This window comes from Triticum aestivum, chromosome 7A, assembly GCF_018294505.1.
Source record: "Triticum aestivum cultivar Chinese Spring chromosome 7A, IWGSC CS RefSeq v2.1, whole genome shotgun sequence".
In the NCBI taxonomy this organism is placed as follows: domain Eukaryota; kingdom Viridiplantae; phylum Streptophyta; class Magnoliopsida; order Poales; family Poaceae; genus Triticum; species Triticum aestivum.
In genome coordinates this window covers 150,795,621-150,823,448 of record NC_057812.1, presented here as the reverse complement: position 1 = coordinate 150,823,448, position 27,828 = coordinate 150,795,621, and the positions used below count along the sequence as shown (strand labels likewise).

Genomic DNA, 27,828 nt, shown 5'->3' with positions numbered 1-27,828 from the left:
CGCCGCCGCCGTCGCCGACACCCTCGCGCCCCTCACCGACGTCACCCACCTCTTCTACGTCGCCTGGGACCCCCGCCCGACGCACGGGGAGGGCCGCGAGGCCAACGGCGCCATGCTCCGCAACGTCCTCTCCGCGCTCGTCCCCAACTGCCCCGGCCTGCTCCACGTCTGCCTCCAGACCGGCCGCAAGCACTACGTCGACCCGTTCGAGCCCCTCACCCACGTGCCCCTCGCGCTCCGCCCCTACTCCGAGGACCTCCCGCGCCTCGACTACCCCGACCTGGAGGACGTCCTCCTCGACGGGCTCGCCAGCAACAACCGCGTCACCTGGTCCGTGCACCGCCCCACCACCATCTTCGGCTTCTCCCCGCGGAGCGCAAGAAACGTCCTCGCCAGTCTCTGCGTCTACGCTGCCATCTGCGGCAAGGAGGGCCTCGTGCTGCGCTGGCCAGGATCCCGCGTCGCCTGGGAGGGCTTCAGCGACGCCTCCGACGCGGAGCTCGTCGCCGAGCACGCACTCTGGGCGGCCATGGAGCCCAGTGGCAAGAACGAACCCTTCAACTGCAGCAACGGGGACCTCTTCAAGTGGCAGCAGCTATGGCCGATCCTCGCCAACCAGTTCGGTGTGGCGTGGACGGGATACGAGGGGGAGGACCAGCGCTTCATGCTGGAGGAGGCCATGGCCGGGAAGGAGGGCGTGTGGGCGGAGATCGTCAACGACAACGGGCTCGTGGAGACCGAGCTCAACGACATCACCAACTGGTTCTGCGTCGACGCCATGGTCAACGTGGAGCGGGAGAACATCGACACCATGAACAAGAGCAAGGAGTATGGATTCTTCGGGTTCCGGAACACGGTGAGGTCCTTCAATACCTGGATCAACAAGATGAAGGTTGACAAGATTGTCCCCTGATGCATGCCTCTGTTTTACCTGCCAGTCGCGGCTTAGAACTTCACATCATGCTATTATCTCATCATCTTGCGACATTGTCCAGTTTACGTGCATCGAATTTTACCTGATACTCCCTCCGGTCCTTTTTACTCTGCACACTGGATTTGCCGAAAGTCAAATTTTGCTAAGTTTGACCAAATTTATATTAGAAATTATTAGCATCTATAATATGTAATAAATATAATATGAAAATATATTCCAAGACGAATCTAATGATATTGGTGTTGTTATGTGAATGTCTATAATTTTTTGTATAAACTTGGTCAAAGTTGGATGAGGTTGACTTCGGTCAAACCTAATATGCAGAGTAAAAAGGACCGGAGGGAGTACTAGTAGCATATTAGCATGGACAGAGTGTTATGTCGTTTCGACAAGGTACTGAATGAACATCTAGTTACTCTGCGTTTTAAGCTTTGAATCATCAGTACGTTGATCATTTGGCTTGTACCTGTGAGAAATGTTTTGTTGATCACTTTCGCTCAATGGATATGATCTGGTAGTAACCATCTTTCATGCATTATGCATATTATTGTCAGGTTGGAGCTGTGTTGAATGTTTTTGTTGTTTTGGCATCAACACTTGGCTTTAATTTAAGTAGTTGCATTGCATGCAGATCAAGTATTCGGAATTAGTGATCTATTGTAGTGATTAGCTCCATTTGTGATGCCAAAATTAGGATCCAGTCTTGCTATTATCTGATCATCTTGCGACATTGTCCAGTTTACGTGCATTGAATTCTACTTGATACTAGCATATTAGCATGGATTGTTATGTTCGTTTCGACAAGGTACTGAACTGAATGGACATCTAGTTACTCGGCATTGGGCAAGTGTTCACTGAAAGTGTTTTAAACTTTGAATCATCAAATGAGCAATGTTTTGTTGGTCGCTTTTGTTCAATGGATATGATCTGGTAGTTAACCATCTATGTTTACCCTTTCATGCATATTCCTGTTAGGTTGGAGCTGTTTTTTTTTTTTGGCATCAACACTTGGCTTTAATTTAAGTAGTTGCATTGCATGCAGGTAAAGTATTCTGAATTAGTAATCTATTGTGATGATTAACTTCATTTGTGATGCCTAAATTAGGATCCAATCTTGCACTAAATTCATGTAAAATTCTGGTCAGATTTATTTCAGTTCTCTTTCAGACTGAGAGTGTTTACCTCCAGTCAAGTGTAGATTATGATCTAGTACAAGTCGAGTTCATTCCAGTACTAGTCTATTACAAATTGAAAACATTAAGTTCCGGAGAGTTCAATTGATTAAGTTTGCATCCTGGTGATTGTTAGTACTAGTATTCTGCAGTCTGCATATATGGCCTATTCTGTTGGACTTTCATGTCTGGTTCTGGATTATGATTTGTCGGCAAAGTGGTAGTAGATATTTTGCTTGTTTGCAGTTAGCACCGGTGTTTTCGCATCAACACTTGGCTTTAACTTAAGTAGTTGCATGCAGGTAGAGAATTCTTAATTAGTGATCTATCGTGATGACTAACTTCATTTGTAATATACCAAAGTTAGGATCCAATCTTGCATCAAATTCATGTAAACCTCTGGTTAGATTTATTTCAGCTCTCTTTCACAGTGAGAGCATTTACCATCAGTCAATTGTAGATTATAATCCAGTACAAGTCGATTTCATTCCAATACTAGTCCATTAGAAACTGAAAACATTAAGTTCCGAAGAGTTCAGTTGATTAAGTTTGCATCCTGACGATTGTTACATGCATTGAATTTTACTTGATAGCATATTAGCATGGAGTATTATGTTCGCTTCGACAAGGTACTGAATGAACATCTAGTTACTCGGCATTTGGCAAGTGTTCACTGAAAGTGTTTTAAGCTTTGAATCATCAAGTGAGCAATGTTTTGTTGATCGCTTTTGCTCAATGGATATGATCTGGTAGTTAACCATGCATCTATATATGTTACCCTTTCATGCATATTCTTGTCAAGTTGGAGTTGTGTTGAATGTTTCTGTTGTTTTGGCATCAACACTTGGCTTTACTTTAAGTAGTTGCATCCAGGTAGAGAATTCTGAATTAGTAATCTATCAGAATGATTAACTTGATTTGTGATGCCAAAATTAGTATCCAATCTTGCATCAAATTCATGTAAAAGTCTGGTCAGATTTATTTCAGCTTTCTTTCAGAGTGAGAGCGTTTACCACCAGTCAAGTGCAGATTATGATCTACTATCGTACACGTTGATTTCATTCCAGTACTAGTCTATTTGAAATTGAACACATTCAGTTCAGGCGAGTTCAATTGATTAAGTTTGCATCCCGATGATTGTTACATGCATTGAATTTTACTTGATAGCATATTAGCATGGAGTATTATGTTCGTTTTGACAAGGTACTGAATGAACATCTAGTTACTCGGCATTTGGGAAGTGTTCACTAAAAGTGTTTTAAGCTTTGAATCATCAAGTGAGCAATGTTTTGTTGATCGCTTTCGCTCAATGGATATGATCTGGTAGTTAACCATGCATCTATGTTTACCCTTTCATGCATATTCTTGTCAAGTTGGAGCTGTGTTGGATGTTTCTGTTGTTTTGGCACCAACCACTTGGCTTTAATTTAAGTAGTTGCATGCAAGTAGAGATTCTGAATTAGTAATCTGTCGTGATGATTAACTTAATTTGTGATGCCAAAATTAATCCAATCGTGCATCAAATTCGTGTAAAATTCAAACAGCCTTACCACCAGTCAACTCTGTAGATTATGATTACAAAGTCATTTCATTTCAGTACTAGCTAGTCTATTAGAATTGAAAACATTACGTTCTGGAGAGTTCAGTTGGTTAAGTTTGCATCCTGATGATTGTTAGTACTAGCACTATGCGGTCTACATGTATGGCCTATTCTGTTGTACTTTCATGTCTGATTCTGGATTATGTTTTGCCCGCAAAGTGGTAGGAACTGGGGGAGGGTAGATATTTTGCATGTTTGCAGTGAGCGTTCAACTGTTCATCCAGCATGGCCTTGCTAGTTACTCCTTGATTATGTTTTGCCAGTTCAACTGTTCATCTAGGAGTAGAACTTAGAACCTCTGCTGCATTGGACAGCACTTTCACCCTGCAAACAATCAAATTCTGAATTTCTGATGCATTGGAGTTCTGTGGTATTACTGTATTAGATGTCCCTGTTTTGTTCAAACTCTGTGCTCCTGTTGCTTATTCATAGGCTCTAATTCTGACGCTGGTCACTCATTGCTAATGCTATCGTTCTGTGCTGATATTTACATCTTCCATTGGAAGATCAGATGCTCCACTTTGTTTTCCATTTCGTTTAGCATCATGTATAACACGGCGCATCATGGATATGTATGTGCAATAGCTGGGTAGTGACGTTACATGTAGGAGCGCTCACATTTTGTGCTGCACATTCAAGATTTGATTTCGTTAAAAAAAATGTACAGGTAGATACAGTAAAATAATTTCAAGGAATAACACCCTGCATTTCATTTGATCGTGATGGTCACATAGGCTGCATCCTGCATGTAATAGAAACAGACACATAGGCTGACACCTACATGCATCTTTTTCTCTCCTTCGCTCGTAGGCGCTAGGGCGAAGTTTATATGTGTATATGTGTCAATGTCTGCAGTGCAATGGTTCGTTAAAAGTTTCTTGCAGTAATGCTCTGATTGAATGGTGTGTAAGCTAGGATTGAGTTAGCCTTTTGGTACTGAATCTGATATTATTTGATTTTTAGCATGTGAACTCAATGTTTAGCGGCGGGTATGAACATGCCTGGCCTTGCAGTTAGTATGATCGATAATGGAGATCAGGGTCACACCAACAGAGTGGACCATGGAACTAGACACACACACTAGATTGGTAGTAGTAACTGTAGTTCTGATAGTTCTTTGATGGGGGTCCATACCCCCTCTCCCTCCCTCCCTACAGGGAAGGGGATTTTTGTTCTCTCCGTGTTACACGCTGTAGTGTTGCGTTGCCGTGATGAAGCAGGGCGGATATCATTGACGAGGGCAGATATTCCACATGCTTGGTACAGTACGTAGGGTAGGGATGCCGAACGTGTGGTACCATACCGACCAACAGAGCGCACGACATACGCATGTGTTCCATGGCACTGCGCTCCACATCGGGTCTCAGTCAGCAATGTACAGCTAGCTCGTGCTCGACTCCTTGGTTCTCAGCCTCCACAAGTTGTGGACCACAACACACTCCCAGTCTCCTCCCACGCAACACAAAGCGGCCGGCGAACCAACATGCAGCTCACGAGTCCGTGCCGCCACACCATGCCGCTCCTCGTCGCCGTCCTTGTCCTCGCGGCGGCGGCAGCGGCCGACGGCGCCCTCTGCGACAAGGCGGACAAGGCGGCCCTCCTGGCCGTCAAGTCCGCCCTGGGCAACCACCCGGACCTCTCCGGCTGGAACTCCACCGCGCCCTGCTGCGCCTGGCCGGGCATCTCCTGCGACGCCGCCACCGGCCGGGTCACCGAGCTCACGGTCTTCGCGCTCAACATCTCGGCGCCGGTCCCGGCCGCCATCGCCAACCTCACCGCCCTGCAGACCGTCAACCTGGCCTACAACCGCCTCTACGGCCGCATCCCGGCGTTCCTGGGCCCGCGCGCCCTCCCGGACCTCACCTTCCTCCGCCTCGACGGCAATCTGCTCGACGGCCCCATCCCGCCGACGGCCACCGTGCACGACCTCTCCGTCGTCGGCAACCGCCTGGCCGGCCCGCTCCCGGCCGCCTTCGCGGGCGCGGAGTTCGGCAGCGTGGACCTCGCCGACAACCAGCTCACCGGCGACGCGTCGGCGCTGTTCGGCGCCGGGAAGCGGGTGAACTCGGTGCGGCTGTCGCGCAACCGGTTCGCGTTCGACCTCGGCCGCGTCGAGCTGCCGGCGGCGCTGGACATACTGGCCGTTGACCACAACATGATGTACGGCGGCATCCCGGCGGCCGCGGCGGCGAGGAAGTGGCTGGCGTTCGACGTGAGCTACAACAGTCTGTGCGGGTCGATCCCGCAGGGCCGGTACACGCACAGGTTCGGCCCCAAGCACTTCGCGCCCAACAAGTGCCTCTGCGGCCGCCCGCTCGCGCCCTGCAGCTAAGGTGCCTTAGGTGGCCGCTCACTGTGACGGTGACCGCCTCGCTGATGATGTATTGCTATTGCTAGTACTTTGGCAGTGCTCTGCTGAATATCTCCACGCCTTTGAGTTAGCAATAAAGCCCTTCTTAATGTAGTTCGTGATAGTAAGTACAAGTGCCACTCTTGGCCAATTAATCACGAGCTGGCCAGGTCGATCAGTTAATATAATATCGGATTTTACAATGAGCTCGTGCAAATTCGATTGTGTTTGGCCGTCGTGCATTGCTAATTGGTTTCGCTAACACTAACACAATAAAAGTGGGGGATGAAGCACTTCTTGCACACTTTTCCTAGTCCAATGGTGTGGACAGATGATTTGCAATACGATGTATTGATTGGGGTGCTGGTGCACGCATATATAATACAAGAGAATGCCTCTACCTCAATTATATAAGACTAGGAGGCGGGCCACAACTCCAATACACGTGCAATATAAAATATATACTCAACACCCCCCCCTCCCCCGGTAGTCGAAGCGTCGTCGGAGACAGATAGACTGGACCGAAACTTCTCGAAGACGGGAGTAGGCAATCCCTTAGTCATCACATCAGCAAACTGTTGTGTCGTCGGCACGTGGAGAACCCGAACACGGCCAAGGGCAACCTGCTCGTGCACGAAGTGAATATCGAGCTCAATATGCTTCGTCCGTCGATGGTGTACCGGGTTGGCGGAGAGGTAGACCGCACTGACGTTATCGCAGTAGACAAGAGTGGCCTTGTGATTTTGTGAACATCACAAAGCAACTTCTGGAGCAGCTGACGTATCCAAGAGCACTCGGCCATGACATTAGCCACGCGCGATACTCTGCCTCGGCGCTGGAGCGGGAGACCGTGGGCTGCCGCTTCGATGACCAAGAGATCAACGAGGGCCCAAGGTAGACGCAGTAGCCTGATGTAGAGCGTCGCGTGTCGGGGTAACCAGCCATGTCAGCGTCCGAGTAGGCCACGAGGTCGAGGGAGGCGGAGGCCGTCAGGATTAGTCCCAAGGACATGGTGCCGCGTATGTAATGGAGAATACGCTTCACCAGAGTCCAGTGAGAGTCACGCGGGGCGTGCATATGGAGGCACGCCTGCTGAACAGCGTACTGCAGGTCGGGGCGAGTCATCATCAAGTACTGTAAAGCACCGATGCTAGAGCGATGAAACGCTCCATCGGACGCGAGAGACCCCTCCAGAGCAAAGACCTTCGCCTTCGTGTCGACGGGGGTGGGCGCCGGCTTGCAGTTAAGCATACCGGCACACTCAAGGAGCTCGTGGGCGTACTTCTGCCGATGCAGAAAGAAACCATCAGCTCGGCGGATCACCTCGATGCCAAGAAAGTAGTGCAGGGTGAGGGAGTCATGGACTAAGGGGCCCTCGCGCGTCCGTCCTATTGGACATGGGCCGGGCTGATGGGCTATAAAGATACAAGACCGAAGACTCTCACCCGTGTCCGGATGGGACTCTCCTTGGCGTGGATGGCAAGTTTGACGTTCGGATATGAAGATTCTTTTCTCTGTAACTGACTTTGTATAAACCCTAGTCCCCTCCGGTGTCTATATAAACCGGAGGATTTAGTTCGTAGAGATAGAGACAATCATAATCATATAGGCTAGACTTTTAGGGTTTTAGCCATTACGATCTCATGGTAGATCAACTCTTGTAATACTCATATTCATCAAGATCAATCAAGCAGGAAGTAGGGTATTACCTCCATAGAGAGGGCCCGAACCTAGGTAAACATTGTGTCCCCTGTCTCCTGTTACCATCGACCCTAGACGCACAGTTCGGGACCCCCTACCCGAGATCCGCCGGTTTTGACACCGACATTGGTGCTTTCATTGAGAGTTCCGTTGTGTCGTCATCAGAAGGTTCGATGGCTCCATCCATCATCTACAACAATGCTGCCCGAGGGGATGTCTTTCTTCCTGGCTAGATCTTCGTATTCGATGACTTCGCACTGCGGGCCAACTCGCTTGGCCATCTAGAGCAAATTGACAGCTATGCCCCTGGCCGTCAGGTCAGGTTTGGAAGCTTGAACTACGTCGCTGATATCCACGAAGACTTGATCTTCGACGGATTTGAGCCCATGGCAGCCGCTCCCTACCACCACGATGAACATGACCTAAATCTGTCATTGGACCATACCCAGGAGATCGCGCCTGTAAGCGCTCTGGCCCTAGATCTGGAGCAGCTTGCGCCATCCGAAGGGGAAGCTTAACCCCGCCACGGAAGCCGCAGACTCAGCGGCGTTGGAGCCGCACACTGACCCAACCTCGAGCGGGGTCAGCGTCACCGGACCCCCAGATTCATCTCCGACCACTGGTTCCGAACTACGTGCATCGCGTCCGCCAAGCCCTACCAGGCACCGATCGGCGAATTTAGTTTCGCAGACATCCTCCGGCACTCACCTTTAGGCGATGTGCTAAACTCATTAAAAACCCTCTCTTTAGCAGGGGACTCACAGCCGAATTATATCCGGTTTGAACTGGGGGCTGATGACGGGGAATTTCGCTTCCCACCCACCTCCTAGTTAATAGCCACCGTCGAAGATCTAACCGACATGCTCGACTACGACTCCGTAGACATCGACGGTATGGACGATGATGCCGAAGAGGAGCAGGCCCAAAACCTGCCATTTACCGGGCGCTGGACGGCCACCTCCTCCTACGACGTATACATGGTGGACACACCCAAAGAAGTTAACGACGATGACAAAGAAGACCCAGTGGAAGATAAACCTCCTGAGATACAGCCAAAGCACCGATGACAGCGGCGCCGCTCTAAGTCACGCCGTGAAAAAGACAGCAAAATTGGCACAGGAGAAAACAATACTCTAGACGATGTCGGAGACAATGAAGATCCCGTTGAGTCAACTTCTGAACAGGATGAATGGAAAGATGGGCGAGTCAGCCCTGATGAACAGGCCCTGCACGAAGACTCGGAGGACAGTAATTATCTTCCACTCTCCGAGGATGAGGTGAGCCTCTGCAATGAGGATTTTATCGTGCCTGAGGAACCTCTCGAGCAGGAGCGCTTTAAGCGCTGGCTAATAGACACTGCAAGGAGCCTGGAAAAGAAGCAGCAACAGCTTCAAGCTGATCAAGATCTACTCAACGATAGATGGACTAACGTCTTGGCAGCCGAGGAATACGGCCTCGAGTGACCACTCAAAAGATACCCGAAGCGCAAATTACTACCTCAATTCGATGACGAGGCGTTGGAGCCCGTACCATCAACGCACAATGCGGCTGACCGACCACCACGTGGTCGGGACAAAGCAGCAACCCAAGCCGAACACCAACCCGTACTACCTCACTGTAAAGGAAGGGATAAAACAGCTCAGGCATATACATACGACCTTCGGCAGGACTTGGACAGTAGAGTAGGACATACCAGATTGATCAACGAATCGCGGGGACGTGCCCCGGCACGTGATGATGGCTATCTATTCGGACGTGACAAGCCTAATCACGCCCGGTCTGAATGTCGCAGACGGACTCCATCCGAGCTACGTCACAATATGGTCCGGATGCTGATGACTTAAGTCACATAGTTTAATAGCCCGGAGAGTCGGCCAGGAAATTCTGGACCATGTTCCTAACTAAAAAGAACCAGATCGTCGACTGTCCAGATGTCGAAGGCCTAGCGGCCTTTAAGCAAAGCATCCGCGATGAATGGCTCGCTCGTCACCTCGGCCAAGAAAAGCCGAAGTCCATGGCAGCCCTCACGACACTCATGACCCGTTTTTGCGCGGGCGAGGATAGTTGGCTATCCCATAGCAAAAATACTGCAAGCGAGGCTGGCACCTCTGAGACCAAAAACAGCAACGGGAAGCCCCGACGCAATAGGCACAAGTGTCGAAGCAACGGTGACAATACCGACGACGCGGCGGTCAACGCCGGATTCAGTGGCTCCAAGTCCGGTCAGCGGAACAAGCCATATAAAAGAAACAATCCGGGCCCATCCAGCTTGGACCGCATACTCGATCGTCCATGCCAGATCCATGGCACCCTAGACAAACCAGCCAATTATACCAACAGGGACTGTTGGGTTTTTAAACAGGTCGGCAAATTAAATGCCAAGAACAAGGAGAAGGGGTCACAAAGCGAGGACGATGACGAGGAGTCCCGTCCGCCGAACATAGGGGGATAGAAGAAGCCCCCCCCCCAAGTTAAAACAGTGAACATGATATACGCTACCCATATCCCCAAGAGGGAGCGCAAACGCGCGCTCAGGGACGTTTATGCGATGGAGCCAGTCGCCCCAAAGTTCAACCCATGGTCTTCCTGCCCGATCATTTTCGGTCGCAGGGACCATCCGACCAGTATCTGTCATGGCGGGTCAGCCGCACTGGTCCTTGACCTAATCATTGATGGATTCCATCTCACGCGAGTCCTCATGGATGGTGGTAGTAGCCTGAACCTGCTCTATCAGGATACAGTGTGCAAAATGAGCATTAATTCCTCAAGGATCAAGCCCACAAAGACTACCTTTAAAGGAGTCATACCGGGTGCATAGCCCCCCTGTACGGGCTCAATCGCACTAGAGGTTATCTTCGGATCCCCGGACAACTTTCGAAGCGAAGAGTTGATCTTCGATATCGTCCCTTTCCACAATGGCTATCACGCACTGCTGGGACGAACCGCATTTGCTCGATTTAACGCGGTGCCACACTATCCTTATCTCAAGCTCAAGATGCTCGGACCATGCGGTATCATAACAGTCAATAGAAACACGGAACGCTCCCTTTGTACCGAGGAGCACACCACTGCTTTAGCAGCAGAAGTACAAAGCGGCCTCTTCAAGAAGAACCTCAATTCGATGACCGAGCTCCCGGACACTGTCAAACGAGTCCGGACTATTCCGCAGCAAGACAACCCAGCTCGTCAAGAGCTCGACTAGCAATTCGGCCTCCGTCCCAGACCCTACCAAGTGGCGGCGTTCATGCTGTGCGTACATAACTACACACTCAAAATACCATGGGCATAGACGAAGGCATAACTAGATTGTGATCCATAATACAGCTCGACCTCCCCTAGACACACATACTTTCGCTTTTTCTTTCCTTTTCCTTTTCCCCCTTTTCAGGTTTCTTTTCTACAGGCCCTTCCCGACGGCCTGATCACATGTCCTTTCAAAAGGATAGATACACCAAGACGGCAAAAAGCACTGACGTATAAGGGAATTTCTAGGTGGTCTCTTTAACGACCGCTCCACCTATTTTCAGGACCCGCACGCAGCTCTCCCTTGGTTGTGGCATATTAAATAGCCATGTTGCTTATTGCACTACTTGTACAAATACGCTTAGATGTATCAATCAAACTATAATGGAAACAATTTGCAGCCCAACTTCTGCGGCATTAGCTTGATCTTTTGATAATCTTATCAAATCGCACCCGTACACTTTGGTACGCTTTAATCCGCCAGGGGCTTCATTGCGCCCCATAATACAGCAACAAAGTCCGAAAACTTTTTACAGTATAGTTCGGCACCCCGAGTTTAGCATTATATGCATTGGCTCCGAATCATGTCTTTGGTCAATAGTTGGGTTGCCCGGCTCCTGTGCTTACTACCTTACGTTCCGCTATATCGGCTAGGGTAGTAAAGGGAGAACTACTGTGTTTGTGCCCTGGTTTATCCGGATGAGCACCTTAGTAGAGAAAGCCGAAAACTGACTGTCATGATGCGGCGTGAGCCGGTCAGCTCTTCGGAGGTTTCAAATTTTTAGCGATTTTTTCCGCATTATGCGATGAATCGGTTCCTATCCGATCAGGTGTTTACAACACACTAGTTCGGATACTAGGGGCTGCGCCTAAATTTTTATTGTCAAACTCCTATGGCTAAGTGAGGATGATAAAGCCACATAGTCTGATTGCCTGGTTCGTCGCGTTAAACACCTCCTTCAAGGACCAAATTCTTGGATAAAGAGTGTTTAGATTCATCCCGAACATCCCCGTACTACCTACATGGGGGTTGAAGCCGACGACTGGCCAACTCTCAGACTTGATAAAACGGCCGCACAGGAGGTAAAATTTTAAATAATAAACAGCAAAGCATTATATTACATATCAACCTTGTTTTCATCATACAGGATGGGATAACATGAATGTATTCATTCAAAAATAATGTCCTTAGCACATTGCTCCGCCACGATGCAGGATCCCTTCAGAACATCTTCAAAATACGGCTCGGGCGTGCAGTGCTCCTTGCTCGCGGGCGGTCCTTCGGTCGCGAGCTTGACAACGTCCATCTTCGCCCATTGTATCTTGACATGGGCGAAGGCCATCCGCACACCTTCTATGCAGACCGACTGCTTGATGGCGTCAAGCCGAGGGCAGGCATCGACCAGCCGCTTCACGAGTCCGAAGTAGCTACCGGGTATAGCTTCTACAGGCCACATCCGGATTATTAAATCTTTCATGGCTAGTTCGGCCACCCTATGCAGGTCGACCAGCTGTTTTAGCTAGTCACTAAAAGGGCACCGGATGTTCTGGCGCAAGGTATTGCGACCAGAACAACTTCTCCGTTGAGCTCCCCTCTTCGGCTTGGAAGAATCCCGCAGCGTCAGAAACACTATGTGGCATATCCGCAAACGCCCCTGGAGAACTCCAAATCCGGTTTAGCAAGAGATATCTCTTCTTCACATACTTGCTCTGCATAATAAAAGCCTTACCCGCCGCGATTTTCTTGGCCTCTTGGATTTCCTGGAGGGCGCCCTGGGCTTCGGCCCGGGCCTCTTGTGCACTTTGACGGGCCTTGGCAAGTTCGGACTCTTGGTCCGCATTCTTACGCTCCAAGGACTCGCATTTCTTCACGGCGTCCTGTAGCTCCTGCTGGACCTCACCGACCCTAGCCTCGTGCTTTTGGCGGGCGGCCTGTTCATCTGCCGCCCTCTTCTGGGCTTCGGCCAACGCTGCCTTGAGGGTTTCCACCTCGGACGCCGCCCCTACAAATTATCATACGATCAACACAAGCAATTCATATCTTGCTATATCTGAATAGGTCATTACATACCCTGCTTGTCCGCCAACTGCTTTTTCACTCGGCTGAGCTCTTCCTCGGCCCACTCCAGACTGTGCCTTAATCAGGAAACTTCGGCAGCATGAGAAGTCGTGGCTAGCAGCGATGCCTGCTTATTCACATAGACGTATCTGGTTAGTCTCCTGCGAAAAAATATTTGATCCTTTGTTCGGCTCTTCTTTCCGAACACCGGACAGTCTCAGGGGCTACTGTCTATACGGTGACTTTCTTTTCACAAATTGCATTGCTTACCTCAAAACCTGTTAGAAGGCTAGTGCAGGCTTCAGTCAGTCCGCTCTTCGTGGATTGAATCTTCTCAATCACCGCACCAATGAGGGTACAGTGTTCCTCAACGAAGGAAGCACTTCGCAGCGCTTCCAGTAGAGTATTTGGTGCCTCTGGTTGGACAAAGGTCACCGGAGGAATGGGCACACCTCCTTCCGACGAAGGAGGCTACTTGCCGGATTTCATAGCCGTATAGGTCTCTGGGACCGTACTCGGCTAAGGGCCGAATTGGACATGGCCCCAATCGCCAGTCTCCGTCGGGATTTGCTCCCCCATGTGTCCGGCGGCAGAGGTCTCGCCCTCTGGCGCCGCCCTGACGGCCTCCTGCGTCTTTCCCTGGCCTGGGATCCTTCGGGACAGCACCTCGGTGTCGTCCATGGCCCTGGGAGAGGAGGCCGCCGGAAGGGACCCGCTGTCCATCACCTTCGGGTCCAGCGAGTTCCCCGAAGACGAGGATCGCTCGAGGGCGGAACGAGCCAGACTGCAAGTGCATGATTCAACATGTTAAAATTATGATGTAAAGAGGTTGATATATGAATGCGTCGAGGTCTTTGAATACTCATGATTCAGCCAGGGGCGCCGTTCTGGGCTGCTATCAATGTCCCACGCGGAGCTATCCGCGAGGGAGACCTTCCCATTCTTGGACGCCTCCGCCTCTAGATTTGGGGAGGCCGCCCTCTTCTTTCCCCCTCAGGGAGGGGGGAGTTGCTGTCTTCTTCCTCTTCCTCCTCCTCGTCATCTTAAGCCATGTCCGAAGTACCCTTGGGACGGAGGCCACCTCTGGTCCCCTTGGCCTTCCTCTCCGGCGCCTTGTAGGGCGCCGGAACCAGCATCTTCGTCGGTAGTGGGATGCCGGTTCCTCGGGCAGTGGATCCAGACACTGAATCCGCTCCGCCTTCTTCGTCCAACCCTGAAAAAACAAATAGGAAAGTTCGGACATCCTCCTTGAGTAAGCAAGTAAAGGATACACCTTGAAGCACGGAAAACTTACCGAACTGGTGGGATGGGCCAGGTCGTGCCCACAGTCCTCGGTCGTCTTTGGCCACGTCTCGTTGGCCTTGAAGAGCACCTTCCAGATATCTTCGTGCGTAGTTCCGAAGAACTGTTGCAAGGTCTTGTGCTCGGCCGGATCAAACTCCCATAGGTGGCAAGAACGGTTCTGGCATGGAAGGATCCGGCGAGCTAGCATCACCTGAATCACATCGACAGGCTTGACGTTCTTGTCCATCATGCTCATGATGCGTGTCTGAAGCGTTGTCAGCTCATCCGATGAAGACTAATCTAGGCCCTTCTCTTGCCAGGAGGTAAGCCGCGTTATGGCCCCGGATTTGAATTCGGGAGCCGCGGCCCAGGTACTGTCGCGGGGCTCTGTGACGTAGAACCACAACTTCTGCCACCCCTTAACGGTCTCCACGAAGGTGCCTTTGGGCCACGGGACGTTGGACATCTTGCTCACCATGGCGCCTCCGCACTCTGCGTGTTGGCCACCCACCACCTTCAGTTTTACATTGAAGGTCTTCAGCCACAATCCGAAGTGGGGTGGGATGCGGAGGAAAGCCTCACACACGACGATGAATGCCGAGATAGTGAGGAAGGAATTTGGGGCCAGATCATAGAAATCCAGCCCATAATAGAACATGAGCCCACGGACGAAGGGGTGGAGCGGAAATCCCAGCCCGCGGACGAAATGGGGGATAAAAACTACCCACTCATGGGGCTTCGGGGTAGGGACGATCTGTCCCTTGGTCGGAAGCTGATGGGCGACCTCCTTGCCCAAATATCCGCCCCCCCCAAAGCTGGGTGATGTCCTTCTCCTTGACGGTGGAGGCCATCCACTTGCCCTGCGCTCCGGACATGGTCAGAGTGCTTTCTTGAGGCAAAAAAGATGAGAACTTGGGCGCTGGAGCTCGAGAGTGGGTAGGCGGAAAGAGAAAAGGCATGGGTGAAGGATGTGAATCATTATCTCCTTATAAAGGTAGTGAATATCAAGTGCCTCCCCACTCGCCATAAAACTCGCCTATTCCCCAGGGGTCGTGCTGATGCCACGGTTGGATTACCCATACCTGTATTGATGAGAATCCCGCAATAAGAGGACACGATCTCTACTTTGACAAAACGTGTCAATAAAGCCGCATCTCAAAATATGGAGCGGCATGACAAAAACCGGTTCGAAATAATAACCGGGCAGGGACGTGATATCACGTTATGAAAAAGTTGTCAGCAGATTGGACTCGTGAAATATTATACTCTCTGTGGTGGTTGATACGTCTCCATCGTATCTATAATTTTCGATTGTTCCATGCCAATATTCTACAACTTTCATATACTTTTGGCAACTTTTTTATACTATTTTCGGGACTAACATATTTATCCAGTGCCCAGTGCCAGTTCCTATTTGTTGCATGTTTTTTGTTTCGCAGAATATCCATATCAAACGGAGTCCAAACGGGATAAAAACCGATGGAGATTTTTTTAGAATATATATGATTTTTGGGAAGAAAAATCCACGCGAGACGGTGCCCGAGGGAGGCACAAGGTAGGGGGGCGCGCCCCTGACCCTCATGGCCACCCCGTAAGGCGGTTGGTGCCCTTCTTTCGCCGCAAGAAAGCTAATATCCGGATAGAGATCGTGTTAAAACTTCATCCCAATCAGAGTTACGGATCTCCAGGAATATAAGAAACGGTGAAAGGAAAGAATCTGAGAGGGCAGAAACAGAGAGAGACAGAGAGACAGATCCAATCTTGGAGGGGCTCTCGCCCCTCCCGTGCCATGGAGGCCATGGACCAGTGGGGAAATCCTTCTCCCATCTAGGGGGAAGGTGAAGTAAGAAGAAGAAGAAGAAGAAGGGGGCCCCTCTCCCCCTCGGTTCCAGTGGCACCGGAGTGCCACCGGGGGTCATCATCATCACCACAATCTTCACCAACAACTTCATCGCCATCATCACCAACTCTTCCCCCCTGTATGCAGCGGTGTAACCCCTCTTTTACCCGCTGTAATCTCTACTTAAACATGGTGCTCAACGCTATATATTATTTCCCAATGATGTATGGCTATCCTATGATGTTTGAGTAGATCCGTTTTGTCCTATGGGTTATTTGATGATCGTGATTGGTTTGAGTTGCATGTTTTATTATTGATGCTGTCCTATGGTGCTCTCCGTGCCGCGCTAGCGTGAGGGATTCCCACTTTAGGGTTTGCAATATGTTCATGATTTTCTTATGGTGGGTGGCGTGAGTGACAGAAGCACATACTCGAGTAAGTAGGTTGTTTGCGTATGGGATAAAGAGGACTTGATACTTTAATGCTATGGTTGGGTTTTACCTTAATGATCTTTAGTAGTTGCGGATGCTTGCTAGAGTTCCAATCATAAGTGCATATGATCTAAGTAGAGAAAGTATGTTAGCTTATGCCTCTCCCTCATATAAAATTGCAATAATGATTACCGGTCTAGTTATCGATTGCCTAGGGACAAATAACTTTCTCACAACAAAAAGCTATTTACTGAAACTAACTTAGTTGTGTCTTTACCTAAACAGCCCCTACTTTTTATTTACATGCTCTTTATTATCTTGCAAACCTATCCAAAAACACCTACAAAGCACTTCTAGTTTCATACTTGTTCTAGGTAAAGCGAACATCAAGCGTGCGTAGAGTTGTATCGGTGGTCGATAGAACTTGAGGGAATATTTGTTCTGCCTTTAGCTCCTCGTTGGGTTCGACACTCTTACTTATCGAAAACTGTTGCGATCCCCTATACTTGTGGGTTATCAAGACCTTTTCCTGGCGCCGTTGCCGGGGAGCAATAGCGTGGGGTGAATATTCTCGTGTGTGCTTGTTTGCTTTATCACTAAGTAATTTTTATTTGCTATTCTTAGTTGTTCTTTATCTTTAGTTATGGATATGGAACACGAAATACCAAAAAAATTAGGTGTACTTGCTGCTCATGGAGATGAGGAACCTCCTAAAACCCTCGATGCTCGTTATGTGACAGATATTATGTACTACTTTGATAATCTAGAGAAAACCCCATTCAATTTGGTAACGGGAGACATGTTGGATCAACGTGAATACTTTAGGGATTATCACTTGACTAAAAAAGGGAAACTATATATTATGGGATCAAATTTATATGTTGTATTGGTATGCTAGGCAACTCTGCTTGAGATATGATTATACTTGTTGCTCTAGGATGAAGGCTCCACACCTTCCGTTTTCATGCGAATTTAATGATAATGAAACCTTGGCTTCTTATGTTGGAGGTATATATGACTATTATGATGTGGAACAAATAGAAGAATTTGTTGCTTTTATGGGTGCTTATGAAATTGAATCTATGTTCAAAGAATATGAAAATCTTTATGATGCTGTCTACAGACCTGAAAATTTAGCTATCCTTCAATATTGTTATGAGAATTATGAATACAATTCTGATATTGATGTGTTTATTGAGAAAGTCTCCGCTGTCCCAAAAGAGAATAATATTTTGCAGGAATCCATGGAAGAATAAATTGATGAAACTGTGAGCTCATTGGATGAAAAAGATGAGGAGGAGAGCGAAGAACAAAAGGAGGAAGAGCGGGTTGGTCACCCGTGCCCACCTTCTAATGAGAGTAACTCTTCAACTCATACATTGTTTAATTTCCCTTCATGCTTACCGAAGGATGAATGCTATGATCCCGTTGATTCTTTTGAAATATCCTTTTTTGATGATGCTTGCTATGCTTGTGGCCAACATGCCAATATGAATTATGCTTATGGAGATGAACTTGCTATAGTTCCTTATGTTAAACATGAAATTGTTGCTATTGCACCCACACATGATAGTCCTATTATCTTTTTGACTTCTCCAAACTACACTATATCGAAGAAGTTTGTGCTTATTAAAGATTATATCGATGGGTTGCCTTTTGCTACTACACATGATGATTTTGATAGATATAATATGCATGTACTTGCTACTCCTACTTGCAATTATTATGAGATAGGAACTATATCTCCACCTCTCTATGTTTCACACACGATAAAATTGCAAGAAACTGTTTATATTATGCATTGGACTTTACTATGTGTGCATGAATTGTTCTTTTATGACATGCCGATGCATAGGAAAAGAGTTAGACTTCGTCATTACTTGATATATGTTACTTTGTGCTCACTACTAAATTACAAATCATTGTTAATTAAAATTGTCTTTGATATACCTTGGGATCCGGGTGGATCCATTACTTGAGCACTATATGCCTAGCTTAATGGCTTTAAATAAAGCGCTGCCAGGGAGACAACCCGGAAGTTTTAGAGAGTCATTTATTTCTGTTGAGTGCTTTTATATAGTTTAAAAACAACAAAAATAAAGAGGGGAACCCAAAACTCTTTCAAAAAGAAAAGCGAAAGTGAGAGAGACAAGCATTGTTGAAGTGGGAGCTAGCCTTGAACTTTGTTCATGCTCACGGAAACTTTGTGAATCTTGATTACAGAAACTTTTCAATAAAAATAATTATCCCCTCGTACAATTCCATTGTATTATAAAAATAATGTGCCAAGGTTTGCCTTTAGGATGTTTACTTTGCTTGTTGGTTTGTACGGTGCAGGACAGAAACTTTGGCTGTAGTGCGTGATTTTACATTTTTTACTAAAACATCAAATGGTTCTGATTCTTTTTGCATGTCTTTATATACAAATTTTTTATTTTTCCTAATTTTTGCAGAATTTTTCAATTATCATATGTATGGTGAATGTTCATATTATTACAGACTGTTCTGTTTTAGACAGATTCTGTTTTTGATGCATAGTTTGCTCATTTTGATGAAACTATCGATTTATATCAGTGGATTAAGCCATGAAAAAGTTATACTACAGTAGACACAATGCAAAAACAAAATATGAATTGGTTTGCAACAGTATTAGAGTAGTGATTTGCTTTATTATACTAACGGATCTTACCGAGTTTTCTGTTGAAGTTTTGTGTGGATGAAGTGTTCGATGATCGAGAAGGTCTCGATGTGAGAAGAAGGAAGAGAGGCAAGAGCTCAAGCTTGGGGATTCCCTAGTCACCCCAAGTAAATATTCAAGGAGACTCAAGCGTCTAAGCTTGTGGATGCCCCGGAAGGCATCCCCTCTTTCTTCAACAAGTATCATTATGTTTTCGGATTCGTTTCGTTCATGCGATATGTGCAATCTTGGAGCGTCTTTTGAATTTAGTTTTCATTTTTCTTTTATGCACCATTCTGGTATGAGATAGTCCTTGGTTTATTTATAGAATGCTCTATGCACTTCACTTATATCTTTTGAGTATGGCTTTATAGAATGCTTCATGTGCTTCACTTATATCATTTGAAGTTTGGATTGCCTGTTTCTCTTTACATAGAAAACCGCCATTTGTAGAATGCTCTTTTGGTTCACTTATATTTGTTAGAGCATGGGCATATATTTTGTAGAAAGAATTAAACTCTCTTGCTTCACTTATATCTATTTAGAGAGATGACGGGAATTGGTCATTCACATGGTTAGTCATAAAATCCTACATAAAACTTGTAGATCACTGAATATGATTTGTTTGATTCCTTGCAATAGTTTTGCGATATAAAGATGGTGATATTAGAGTCATGCTAGTGGGTAGTTGTGAATTAGTAGAAATACTTGTGTTGAGGTTTGTGATTCCCGTAGCATGCACGTATGGTGAACCGTTATGTAACGAAGTTGGAGCATGAGGTATTTATTGATTGTCTTCCTTATGAGTGGTGGTCGGGGATGAGCGATGGTCTTTTCCTACCAATCTATCCCCCTAGGGGCATGCGTAGTAGTACTTTTCTTCGAGGGCTAATAAACTTTTGCAATAAGTATGTGAGTTCTTTATGACTAATGTTGAGTCCATGGATTATATGCACTCTCACCCTTCCATCATTGCTAGCCTCTTCGGTACCGTGCATTGCCCTTTCTCACCTCAAGAGTTGGTGCAAACTTCGCCGGTGCATCCAAATCCCGTGATATGATACGCTCTGTCACACATAAGCCTCCTTATATCTTCCTCAAAACAGCCACCATACCTACCTATTATGGCATTTCCACAGCCATTCCGAGATATATTGCCATGCAACTTCCATCATCATCATATACATGACTTGAGCATTCATTGTCATATTGCTTTGCATGATCGCAAGATAGCTAGCATGATATTTTCATGGCTTGTCCGTTTTTTTATGTCATTGCTACGCTAGATCATTGCACATCCCGGTACACCGACGGAGGCATTCATATAGAGTCATATCTTTGTTCTAGTATCGAGTTGTAATATTGAGTTGTAAGTAAATAAAAGTGTGATGATCATCATTATTAGAGCATTGCCCCCAAAAAAAGAGAGGCCAAAGAACCCTAAATAAAAAAGGGGGCCAAAGAAGCCCGCAAAAAAGAGAGAAAAAAGGGGGCAATGTTACTATCCTTTTACCACACTTGTGCTTCAAAGTAGCACCATGTTCTTCATATAGAGAGTCTCTTGAGTTATCACTTTCATATACTAGTGGGAATTTTCATTATAGAACTTTGCTTGCATATTCCGATGATGGGCTTCCTCAAATGCCCGAGGTCTTCATGAGCAAGCAAGTTGGATGCACACCCACTTAGTTTCAGTCCAAGCTTTCATACATTTATAGCTCTAGTGCATCTGTTGCATGGCAATCCCTACTCCTCACATTGACATCAATTGATGGGCATCTCCATAGCCCGTTGATTAGCCGCGTCGATGTGAGACTTTCTCCCTTTTCGTCTTCTCCACACAACCTCCACCATCATATTCTATTCCACCTATAGTGCTATATCCATGGCTCACGCTCATGTATTGCGTGAGGGTTGAAAATGTTGAAGCGTGTTAAAAAGTATGAACCAATTGCTCGGCTTGTCATCGGGGTTGTGCATGATGTGAATATTTTGTGTGGTGAAGATGGAGCATAGCCAGACTATATGATTTTGTACGGATAACTTTCTTTGGCCTTGTTATTTTGAAAAGACACGATTGTTTTATTAGTGGGCTTGAAGTATTAATGTTCTTATGCCAAATAATAGACTATTGCTTTGAATCACTCGTGTCTTAATATTCATGCCATGATTAGATATGTGATCAAGATTATGCTAGGTAGCATTCCACATCAAAAATTATCTTTTTTATCATTTACCTACTCGAGGATGAGAAGGAATTAAGCTTGGGGATGCTGATACGTCTCCGTCGTATCTATAATTTTTTATTGTTCCATGCCAATATTCTACAACTTTCATATACCTTTGGCAACTTTTTATACTATTTTTGGGACTAACATATTGATCCAGTGCCCAGTGCCAGTTCCTGTTTGTTGCATGTTTTTTGTTTCGCAAAATATCCATATCAAACGGAGTCCAAACGGGATAAGAACTGACGCATATTTTTTTAATATATATGATTTTTGGGAAGAAAAATCCACGCGAGACGGTGCCCGAGGGACGCACGAGGCAGGGGGCACGCCCCACCCCCTGGGCGCGCCCCTGACCCTCGTGGCCACCCCGTAAGGCGGTTGGTGCCCTTCTTTCGCCGCAAGAAAGCTAATATCCGGATAGAGATCATGTTAAAATTTCAGCCCAAATCGGAGTTACGGATCTTCGGGAATATAAGAAACGGTGAAAGGGAAGAATCTGAGAGGGCAAAAACAGAAAGAGAGACAGATCCAATCTTGGGTGGGCTCTCGCCCCTCCCGTGCCATGGAGGCCATGGACCAGAGGGGAAACCCTTCTCCCATCTAGGGGGAAGGTCAAGGAAGAAGAAGAAGGGGGGCCCTCTCCCCCTCGCTTCCAGTGGCACTGGAGTGCCACCGGGGGCCATCATCATCACCGCAATCTTCACCAACAACTTCACTACCATCAACACCAACTCTTCCCCCCTCTATGCAGTGGTGTAACCCCTCTTTTACCCACTGTAATCTCTACTTAAACATGGTGCTCAATGCTATATATTATTTCCCAATGATGTATGGCTATCCTATGATGATTGAGTAGATCCATTTTGTCCTATGGGTTATTTGATGATCGTGATTGGTTTGAGTTGCATGTTTTATTATTGATGTTGTCCTATGGTGCTCTACGTGTCACGCAAGCATGAGGGATTCCCACTATAGGGTTTGCAATATGTTCATGATTTGCTTATGGTGGGTGGTGTGAGTGACAGAAGCACAGACCCGAGTAAGTAGGTTGTTTGCGTATGGGATAAAGAGGACTTGATACTTTAATGCTATGGTTGGGTTTTACCTTAATGATCTTTAGTAGTTGCGGATGCTTGCTAGAGTTCCAATCATAAGTGCATATGATCCAAGTAGAGAAAGTATGTTAGCTTATGCCTCTCCCTCATATAAAATTGCAATAATGATTACCGGTCTAGTTATCTATTGCCTAGGGACAAATAACTTTCTCATAACAAAAAGCTCTTTACTAAAACTAACTTAGTTGTGTCTTTACCTAAACAGCCCCTACTTTTTATTTACATGCTCTTTATTATCTTGCAAACCTATCCAAAAACACCTACAAAGCACTTCTAGTTTCATACTTGTTCTAGGTAAAGCGAACATCAAACGTGCGTAGAGTTGTATCGGTGGTCGATATAACTTGAGGGAATATTTGTTCTGCCTTTAGCTACTCGTTCGGTTCGAAACTCTTACTTACCAAAAACTGTTGCGATCCCCTATACTTGTGGGTTATCAGTGGTGTGTGGTACTTGTTTTGCAGATCTGGATGCGTTTGTTGTGTTCGAAAACTGTGTTGGAGTATTCAGAGGAGGAACCCGCCTTGCAATGCCGAAGACTATCTACGCGCCGGACACCTCGTCATTGAAGCATGGTTCAGGGGCTACTAAGGGAGTCCTGCACTAAGGGGTCCTCGGGCGTCCGGCCTGTTGGACATGGGCTGGACTGATGGGCTATGAAGATACAAGACCGAAGACTCTCACCCATGTCCGGATGGGACTCTCCTTGGCGTGGATGGCAAGTTTGGCGTTCGGATATGAAGATTCCTTTCTCTGTAACCGACTTTGTATAAACCCTAGTCCCCTCCGGTGTCTATATAAACCGGAGGGTTTAGTCTGTAGAGGTAGAGACAATCATGATCATATAGGCTAGACTTCTAGGGTTTTAGCCATTACGACCTCGTGGTAGATCAACTCTTGTAATACTCATATTCATCAAGATCAATCAAGCAGGAAGTAGGGTATTACCTCCATAGAGAGGGCCCGAACCTGGGTAAACATCATGTCCCCTGTCTCCTGTTACCATCGACCCTAGACGCACAGTTCGGGACCCCCTACCCAAGATCCGCCGGTTTTGACACCGACACAGGGGCCCCACGTCCTTGAGGGCGAACTCATCACGAAGACGAGCAGTCAGCCACTGAAGGAGATCGGGGCTGAACGCCATGAGGATGATGTCATCGACGTAGAGCAGCAGATATGCAGTGTCAGCTCCCTGATGATGCACAAAGAGTGAGGCATCGGAGCGAGTGGACCGAAAGCCCAGAGACTACAGGAAGGCTGCGATATGCTGGTACCAAGCCCGAGGCGCCTGCTTCAACCCGTAAAGAGATGGGGAGAGCAAGCACATGAAGTCGGGGTGCTCGGCGTCGACGAAACCAGTAGGCTGCTCACAGAACACCTGCTCGGTGAGATGACCGTGCAAGAAGGCATTGGAAACGTCCAACTGATGCACAGGCCAGGCGCGCGAGACTGCCAGCTGAAGGACGACGCGGATCATGCCCGGTTTCACAACCAGGGCGAAGGTGTCGGTGAAGTCCATGCCCGCGCACTGCCAAAAACCACAAACCACCCATCGAGACTTGTAGCGCTCCAGAGAACAATTCGGGCGAGTCTTGTGGCGAAACACCCACTTGCCAGAGATGATGTTGGCACGGGAGGGGGGTCGCGGAACAAGCTGCCATGTGCGGTTGCGCTGTAGGGCGTCGAACTCCTCCTGCATCGCAGCCAGCCAATGGGGATCCCGAAGGGCAGCACGCGCGAAGGTGGGGATGGTTGATGGTGTCGAAGTCGAGGCAGCGCACACATACTCGTTGGAGGAGTAGCGCGTGCTCGGTCGATGCACGCCTGCACGTGCATGAGTGATCGGGCCGGCGAGGGCGGCGGGCGCCGCGGCAGCGGGGGCCACATAGGCGGCGGGGCCGCCCGTGGCAGTGGGGGCCGTGGTGTCAGGGGCAGGGCCCGCGGCAATTGGGGCGGGGCCCATGGCGTCGGAAGCCACGACGGCGCCAACCGAGCGAGCAGCGGAGGAGGCGACGGGCGAGGTCGAGGTCGAGCCCGTCGCGGGAGTGGTGGCGCCGGCCGGGGTGACGGGCAGGTTGTCCACTAGCTCGACCTCGTGGGAGGGAGCCGGGGACCCGAGGGCCCGGTCGGACTCAACCTCGGGTGAGGGAGTCGAGAACCCGGGAGGGGGCGGCAGAAGACGCCGAGCCGGGGTGGCCGCCGGGGGGTTCCGCTTGCATCGCACTAGGTAGGGGGCGCGGCGGCTGGAGCCGAAGGAGCCGCGGCCGAAGGAACCTGAAAAAGGAAACATCGTCTCGACGAAGTACACGTGCCTCGAGGTGTACACACGATGAGTGATAGGATCATAGCACCGGTAACCTTTGGTGTTGGGAGGGTAGCCAAGGAAGATGCATGGGACGGAACGGGGTGTAAGTTTGTGTGGCATGGTGGACGCGGTGCTAGGATAACAGAGACACCCAAAGATGCGAAGACCATCATAGGACGGTGGTGTACCGAAAAGAAGGTGGTGAGGAGCGTAGTTCCACCGAGCATGACACGGATGAATGTTGACTAAGAGAGAGGCGGTGGAGAGGGCATCGGTCTAGAACCGAGCGGGCACGTTAGCATGAAATAGCAATGTGCGAACGCAGTCATTAAGTGTGCGGAAAATGCGCTCGGCGCGGTTGTTCTGCTGTGAAGTGTAGGGGCAAGTCAGACGGAAGGTGGTGCCGTGAGAGGCGAGAAGTGAGCGAATAGCGACGTTGTTAAACTCTTTTCTGTTATCAGTTTGGAGTGCAAGTATGGGGCGACCGAACTGAGTGGTGACATAGGAATAAAAGGCGGTGAGTGTGGCTAAAGCATCGTATTTACGACGAAGAGGAAAAGTCCACACATAATGAGAGTAATCATCTAAAATCACCAAATAGTATAGATAGCCCGTGTTACTCCCAACGAGAGACGTCCAAACATCACTATGAATCAACTAAAACGGAAAAGTGGAAACTGAAGTAGACGCACTAAAGGGAAGACGAACCTGCTTGCCCAAACGACAAGCCTCACAAGAATGCTTGTCGAGCTTATTACATGAGAAAGAAAAGCTCCTAAGAATTTGACGCAAAACAGCGGGATTGGGGTGGCCCAAGCGAGCATGCCAAAGATCGACGCCGGCGGAGAGGGCGATGGGTGTGGAAGTGGAGGCGCCGGCGTGCACGGGGTAAAGCTCGTCAGGGCTATCACATCGGTGAAGCACCGTCCGGGTACGGGCGTCCTTCACAGAAAAACCAACACCATCAAATTCCACAGTAAGAGGATTCTCACGAGTAAGACAGCGAACAGAGACTAACTTAGTGACTAAATCAGGTGAAACGAGAACATTAGACATAGTGATACGTGTGGAATTAGAAGGAAAACTATTGCTACCGACATGGGTGATGGGTAAAGAGGAACCATTGCCAAGGGTGATACGAGTAGGGGTGTGAACTGGAGTGGAAGAGGAAAGCTTACCGGGATGAGCTGTCATGTGCGCAGTAGCACCCGAGTTCATGTACCAGTCGCCTCCGCCATCGTAGTTGCTCGGTGATGGCGCCGAGTGTAGGAAGGCCAGGAGGGCAGGGTCCCATGGTGCAGGTGCCGGCGGCGGCGGCTGGCCTCCATAGGGCGGGTCCTGGGCGGGTGCGTCGTAGCCACCAAGGGGTGGCGGCACGAGCGGGGCACCATATGGCTGGTAGGGGGCGGCGACGAACGCCTGGTGGCCCGCTGGACGGGGGCCAAGGAGACCCGGTGCAGGAGCCCGCGGGATGGGCATGTGATAGGCGTGGACGACGCACGTCCACAGGTTCTACCCGACGACCCACGCTGGAGGCGACTGCTGGAAGTGGGGCGCCCCCCTGCGCCCTGCGCCTGCTGCTGCGACGGCTGTTGCTAGCGGCGACCCCCGCCACCCCGCCAGTTGCACCGTCCCCCGCCACCTTGCGGCTGCTGGGGAGGTGCTGGGGACGCGGGCGGAGCGGGTAGTAGCTGGCGGGTGCTGGTGGCGCGGATTGGCGGGGGGCGGAAGGAGGAGCAGGGCCGCCACGGGTGGTACCGGCGGCGAGAGCGGTGTGCTGGACCCGCAGCTTCAGCTTCGTCATCCGGCGCTCCTCAAGTTTGAGGTACGTGATGACGCGCTGGAAAGTGGGTTGCAGCAGCAGGGTGAGGTTGGACGCCGCGTTGCCAAAGTCCTCAATGAGCCCGACAGTGAGGGTGCTCAGCATGAGGTCGTCAGAGACCTTAGCGCCAATGTCGCGAAGCTCGTCGGTGAGCATCTTGAGCCTCATGCAGTACTCATCGTTGGTGGAGTTGTCCTGGTGACAGCCGAAGGACTCCCGCTGCAAGAAAACAAGGCGCTGGAGTTTGTTGTCGGTGAAGAGCGCGTTGATCTTGGCCCATAGGGTGCAGGCGTCGTCGTCCTCGGCAACGACCGTGTGGAAGATGTACTTCGAGACCGTCTGGTAGAACCAATGGATGAGCGTGGACTCGATGGCGGACCACTCCGGGTCGCCGCGCATGTACGCGCTGTCCACGGAACTGTCGATGTGCTCGGTGAGATAGTACTCATGGAAGACAAGGTTGAAGTAGGTCTTCCATGCGTGGTACAATGTGTTGGAGATGTCGAGACGGATAAGGACCCGGGCCTCAATATTGAGGTCACGGATGGCGGCGGCGGAGGGATCGGGGCCAACGAACGGTTTGGACGAGTGGGTGGTGGAGGGGCCGGGGGAGGACGACCACGACATGATGGCGGCATGCTGGCGCGAGGTAGCGGCTAGGGTTAGAGAAAGGCCTGGCAGCTGAAGAAGCAGCGGCGCGGGTGGAAAAGCAGAGCAGCACGGGGGTGGCAGCTAGCGAAGCACGGCATTGCGGGCTGACTGGCAGGCGGTCAACACGGGCATTGCGGGCGCGATGGATGCGAAGCGGCAACGCGGGCGGGGCGGGTTTAACAGGCAGTCAACACAGCGCGCGAGAGGCAGAAGCGAGGCACGGGCGGCCGCGACGTGGGGTAGAAGGCGGCGGCGGCAGGTGCGGAGGTGGGGTGCGGCGGCGGCGTGGGGAGGCGCGACGGTGGCTACCCTAGGGTTAGACCGAAAAAGATGATACCATGTGGACAGCTGATTTGCAATATGATGTATTGCTTGGGGTGCTGGTGCACACATATATAATACAAGAGAAG

General features: G+C 49.1%; 2 protein-coding genes across 2 annotated transcripts in view; both read left to right on the top strand.

Moving 5' to 3' along the window:
• Nucleotides 1-1,081, top strand: part of LOC123151670 ((S)-8-oxocitronellyl enol synthase ISY1) — a gene marked incomplete in the record, with an annotated part of 1,697 nt that extends 616 nt beyond the window's left edge. The window contains 1 exon segment of the mRNA XM_044571341.1: nucleotides 1-1,081. Within this exon segment, the coding sequence (XP_044427276.1) occupies nucleotides 1-913 (913 nt within the window).
• Nucleotides 1,082-5,057: 3,976 nt separating this feature from the next.
• LOC123150376 (polygalacturonase inhibitor) lies at nucleotides 5,058-6,259 on the top strand. The gene has a single exon (XM_044570235.1). It carries the CDS (start codon nucleotides 5,190-5,192, stop codon nucleotides 6,036-6,038), a length of 849 nt encoding a protein of 282 aa, XP_044426170.1. The 5' UTR covers nucleotides 5,058-5,189; the 3' UTR covers nucleotides 6,039-6,259.
• The last annotated feature ends 21,569 nt before the right edge of the window (nucleotides 6,260-27,828 follow it).

Coding starts and splice junctions, on each gene's coding strand:
- LOC123150376 (XM_044570235.1), top strand. CDS start 5,190: ATGCAGCTCACGAGTCCGTGCCGCCACACCATGCCGCTCCTCGTCGCC.